This window comes from Pteropus vampyrus, unplaced genomic scaffold (assembly GCF_000151845.1).
Source record: "Pteropus vampyrus isolate Shadow unplaced genomic scaffold, Pvam_2.0 Scaffold56, whole genome shotgun sequence".
NCBI lineage: Eukaryota > Metazoa > Chordata > Mammalia > Chiroptera > Pteropodidae > Pteropus > Pteropus vampyrus.
In genome coordinates, this window is record NW_011888837.1 from 2639893 (window position 1) to 2644773 (window position 4881).

At 38.4% G+C, this 4881-nt stretch overlaps 1 protein-coding gene across 1 annotated transcript; it reads left to right on the forward strand.

The window, feature by feature from the left end:
- Positions 1-606: 606 nt before the first annotated feature.
- Positions 607-2561, forward strand: LOC105292340 (C-X-C motif chemokine 6-like). Its single transcript, XM_011360526.2, has 4 exons — positions 607-773; positions 937-1069; positions 1183-1266; positions 1619-2561. The coding sequence occupies exons 1-4, from the start codon at positions 686-688 to the stop codon at positions 1635-1637; spliced, it is 324 nt and encodes a 107-aa protein (XP_011358828.1). The 5' UTR covers positions 607-685; the 3' UTR covers positions 1638-2561.
- The last annotated feature ends 2320 nt before the right edge of the window (positions 2562-4881 follow it).

Here is a 4881-nt window from a genome sequence, read left to right on the forward strand (position 1 = left end):
CTTGATTTGGGAGCCTGTTCTTGCCACTGACTTCAAATGGGAGTACAGACATTTTCATCATATCATCTTGGCTTCAAAAGCTGGCTGAAGTCCAAAGAATAATAACCAAATTTGAGGAACCTAGAATGACCTGTCTGCAAGGAAGAGACGTAGGGCTTTCAGTTTAGTGCAGTTCCAATCACGGCTTACATTTCCTGAATAATAAGAATAAGAATAAAATTTAAGGTTAAGGATGTTCATAAGTTTATCTGAAGTCAAATCTCCCTCTACTTTGGTTCCAGTCTTCCTCTTTACATGGAGATGAGGAGCACCTCCCAGAAGGCTCTGTCCCCCAGGAGAAGCTGGCCTTCCTTAGCCCTGGTTAGCCCAGAAGATGAAATCTCTGTAGGATTGCCCCTCACCTCCAGCAGGAGCAGCAGCTAGATATCTTGTCTTCTGCAAATCTGGTGTAGGAAAGCTCCTCCTAGCCAACCTCCTCCCCAACTTCCACCGCCCTCCCATCCTCCATACCCCCACCCCCAGTTCAAGGAATTTCCCAAGCATCCCAAAGCTTGAATTTCCTGCCTGAGAGAAGGGGCAAGTATAGGTATAAAAGCTGAGGAGGGCTTGGGGAAAGCACAGTGCTGCAGAGCTTCAAATCCCCACGCCTCTTCTTTCTTCCTGAACCAGCGCCCTCTTCGCCGCTATGAGTCTCCTGCCCAGTCGCGCTGCCCGCTCGCTGTGCGCGCTGCTCGCACTGCTGCTACTGACGCCGCCGGGGCCGCTCGCCAGCGGTGAGAGCTCACAGCCCGCGGGACGCACGGGGCAGAGCAGCACGCCCCAGCCTCTGCAGCGACCGCCGCGTCCCGGGCTCGGGGAAGTGTCCCGGGCCAGGCTCGCTGGAAAACAGTTCCCCCAGCGACGTGCCCTATAACGGTGTCTCTCTTTCTGTCACAGCTGGTCCTTCTGCGGTCGTGGTGAGAGAGCTGCGTTGCGTGTGTTTAACCATAAAACCCACGATCAATCCCAAAATGATCAGTAATCTGCAGGTGATCCCTGCAGGTCCGCAGTGTCCCAAAGCGGAACTAATGTAAGTCCTCCTGCGCTGTGGTATACTGTGACATTGGCGAGAGGGAAGTCCCCCCAGCCTGGGTCTTCAGCCCCTGCCGCTCATGGGCTCATCCTTTTTTTTTCTTTCTGCAGAGCCACCTTGAAGAACGGGAAGGACGTCTGTCTGGACCCAGAAGTTCCTTTGATTAAGAAAATCATCCAGAAACTTTTGGACAGGTACCCATCACTTTGATCGTGGTTTTATAATCTCTCGGAGTGTAGCCTTCTGAAGGTCCTTATTCTCTGCATCGGATTTGGCTACTACATCCCCAGCCCATTCTTAAAATAAAAAGGGTGTTCAGGAGGAAAGGAGAAAGTTGTTCTGGAACGTCCTGGGAAAACTCTTGTCACCAATCTTACACGTAATTGCCTAAGAGGTTACACGGAACTCATGACTAAGATGCATTTTTTGTTAGTATATAGTCCTTGAGTCAACCCTTTGCTTTTTATTGATCCTAAGATTCATGTTTTGAAAACAGATTGGCGTAGGCAGAAATTTGGATATCTGATATAATTCTTTTCTCAACAGAGGAAACAAGAAAAATTAAGAGAAAGGGCCATGCGTTGGAAAAACTGCTCACTTCTTCAGCAGAACAGTTTCCCAGAGATCTCTGGACTCAAAGAAGATAAAAAGGAAGGGCTGATTTTCTCCAGTGAGTTAGGTTTCTTCATGAATTCCCCGCTTTGAGAGAAGGATAGGAGGAGGGACTATGTTGGTCCCTGAAGCTTTCTGGTCAGCTTATGAAGAATTTTACATAGTATTTCCTGCTATTTAATTGCTGTTATTTTATCTGCTATGCTATTAAAATCTTTGACAATTGACTAAATAGTGAGCCAAGAATCACTGGTTGTTAATTTTTCAAGGTAGCTAGTGTATTTCTAAGATATATTCCCTAGAGTGTTACTGAAAAAGCTGTGCATTTAATATATGAATGTTATTTCGTTAGAATGTTATCTAAGAAGTTAAACTGTTACCCTTACTTTTCTCATGAAATCAGAATTATTTTAGTATTGTTTCTTGGGGAATACATTGGAGAATTTCCTTACTCTTTACCCTGGGATTGTGTTTAAGTTATATTGCATTAGAAAGCTGGGTGCATCATACATTTACCTGTATAGAATATATTTCCTTATTTAGAATTTCTAAATGTTTAAGTTCTATAAGGAGCAATATATTCTTTTCCTATAACTTTAGACATTTGATGTCTTCTTAGTATGGCATAATGTCATGACTTACTCATTAAACTTTGATTTTATATTGTATTTATTGACTATTTTATTAGGAGTACTGTAATTTTAATCACTAAATATATGTTTTCGCTAGATGAAGCAGCTAAAAAATAAGTAAATTCCTTATGGCTAGTTTTTATAGAAATGCATTCCTTTAGCTTTTTTTTTTTAAAGAATAAAGCAACCTAACAATGATTTGTACTCAAAATTTTGAAAATATATTTGAGTTATTTGAATATAAACACATCATTTAGTTTACAAAATAGTAAACAGCAATGCTAAGATATGTAAATGCTTATACTGGATCTTTTTAAGGTTCTGACCATTTTGTTATAAAGAATTATGTATGCATCACATTTATTTTGTTATAATTTCATGTTTTAATTGTGTGTCTCATTGGTTTATAGCACTTCTTTTATTCTTTGGAAAAAATAAAATATTTATAAAATTTAGTCATGTTGTTTTTTCCTTCTTACACTGATACAAAATTATATTTTTCTTTCATCCTACCTCATTTTGAAAATTAGCTGTGCTTTTTTCTGGCTAGTAGAGAGGACTCTCATTTCCCAATGACATTGCATTAGTTCAGCTTTTTTCCAAGCTCAGGCTCCTTCCAGTTGCTCCTTCATAGCACCAAGAGCCTCTGGGTTCTTTAGAAAACACAAATAAGTAAGACTTTCTCACCTTAAATCCTTAACTGGCTCCCTATTTCCTAGATCTGAAATAAAAGTGGGAGAGCACCAAAAATTAGGTTCAGTCTCATTTGACTCTTTCTTCCTTCGACTTCGCTTTTCTACCCCATCTTTGCAGTCAAGTGTTTAGTTCCTTCCTGGGTCCATGCTTTTGCATTTGCTAGGGTTTCTACTTGGAAGGGGCTTTCCTCTTCTACCTCTAGGAGGAAGCTTATTCATCTTTCTGAACTCAGCTCAAACATTACTTCCTTTACAAAGTTTCCTTGACACTCCCAGCAGAATTCATGTTTTCCATTTGGATGTTCCCATAGCATCTTCTAGATACTTGAATTTATTTGAATGGCAAATATGGCATTGCTTTTATTTGTTTAGAGGTTTCCTTACCTTACTCTGCTAAGAGCTCTCCCAGAGCATCAATCATATTTCCTCTCCCTCTGCACAACCCCCCCATTAATGACATAGATTAACTTAAGAAATTAAGTTATCTTGAACCTCAGGGTGTCAGATAGTGTCTTATAATCAATAACTTGCCTCATGGTAGGTGTCAAATAAGTTGTAATTCCTTTACCCTCTTTTCTCCTTGTCTATGAGTAATCCAAGAAGAGCTTTGGTATATGCAGTCCCCTCAACCTGTAACACCTACCCCTAATTTTCACATGGCTAACTCCCATCCTTCCTTTGGGTCGGTTTACCTGTCTCTTAGGGCCTCTGTGACCCTTTCTCCCACCCCTTTTATATTCTTTCATAGAACTTAGTTTTTTTTCCTTGATAACATTTTGTCATTGACATGACTATAGAGTCTATAGAGACTACGACATGTGGTCATATACTTAGTGTCTGTTCCAATCTCACTGAAAGCTTCATCAGAGCAAGGATAATGTTCATCATGTTCATCTCAGTTCTTAGGACAGTGCCTAGCACATAGCGGGTGCTTAAACAGATGAACGATTTAGGTTAAACAAGTCCCACTGTCTCTCTAGTATTAGAATAGTAATTTCATGTAAATAGTTTATTCTTAGGAAAAGCAAGAAAATGAAAGGAGACTAATCCAATTAATCTACATACGCACACACTCCAATTGGATTACTATATTATATATGCTCATATTGGCATGTATTGTATATACTAGTATATGCTAATGTATCATTAGCATATCTACGTCTAACTTGCTATTCTACATCTTTTCATCTCTTTCCTTACATATGAATACCAATTAGGTTAATATATTTTCTATTATATATTAGTATATCTATATAACAGAGAGGTGGAGAGAGAGAGATAAAGAGAGTAAGATACAAAAATAGGGAAAAACCAAGAATAGATTGAAAGAGATGGGTTTGCTGACAATTTTATCAGCAGTATAGAAAAGCATAAAATACATCAAATTTAAAATATATATATCAACTTCTGAGGTCTCTTTTTGCTCCTTCAAATAGTAATTTTCTTTTTCTTAGATGTTTTATATGAAATATATATTTTGTGAAAAAATAAACATTATTGGTTTATTTTTTATTATTATTTGAGAATTTTATTTTTCTCAAAAGCAATATTTATAAAGTTTAGTTTGTTCATAAACCTTAGAATAAGACCTATTTGTATTATCCTTGCAATTTTATATGTCATGCTCATGCTATAATTGGCCATTCTATAAAGAAAATAGATTACAGAGTATTATCAAAGCATAATCTATACAAAATCCTCAATGACAGCTAGTATTTACCAATCCTTGACCCCACCACTAGCAAACTCAAAGACTAACATATCTGGGCAAAATTAACTTAATGTATGTCATCTAGGGGTATGTCTTATATTTTCCTCACGCAAACTCCTAAATACTATTTCCACTCTTCTGTCCACTTAAAACTTTCTC

Coding starts and splice junctions, on each gene's coding strand:
- LOC105292340 (XM_011360526.2), top strand. CDS start 686: ATGAGTCTCCTGCCCAGTCGCGCTGCCCGCTCGCTGTGCGCGCTGCTC. Junction 774..936: donor GCCGGGGCCGCTCGCCAGCG/GTGAGAGCTCAC, acceptor TTTCTGTCACAG/CTGGTCCTTCTGCGGTCGTG. Junction 1,070..1,182: donor TGTCCCAAAGCGGAACTAAT/GTAAGTCCTCCT, acceptor TTCTTTCTGCAG/AGCCACCTTGAAGAACGGGA.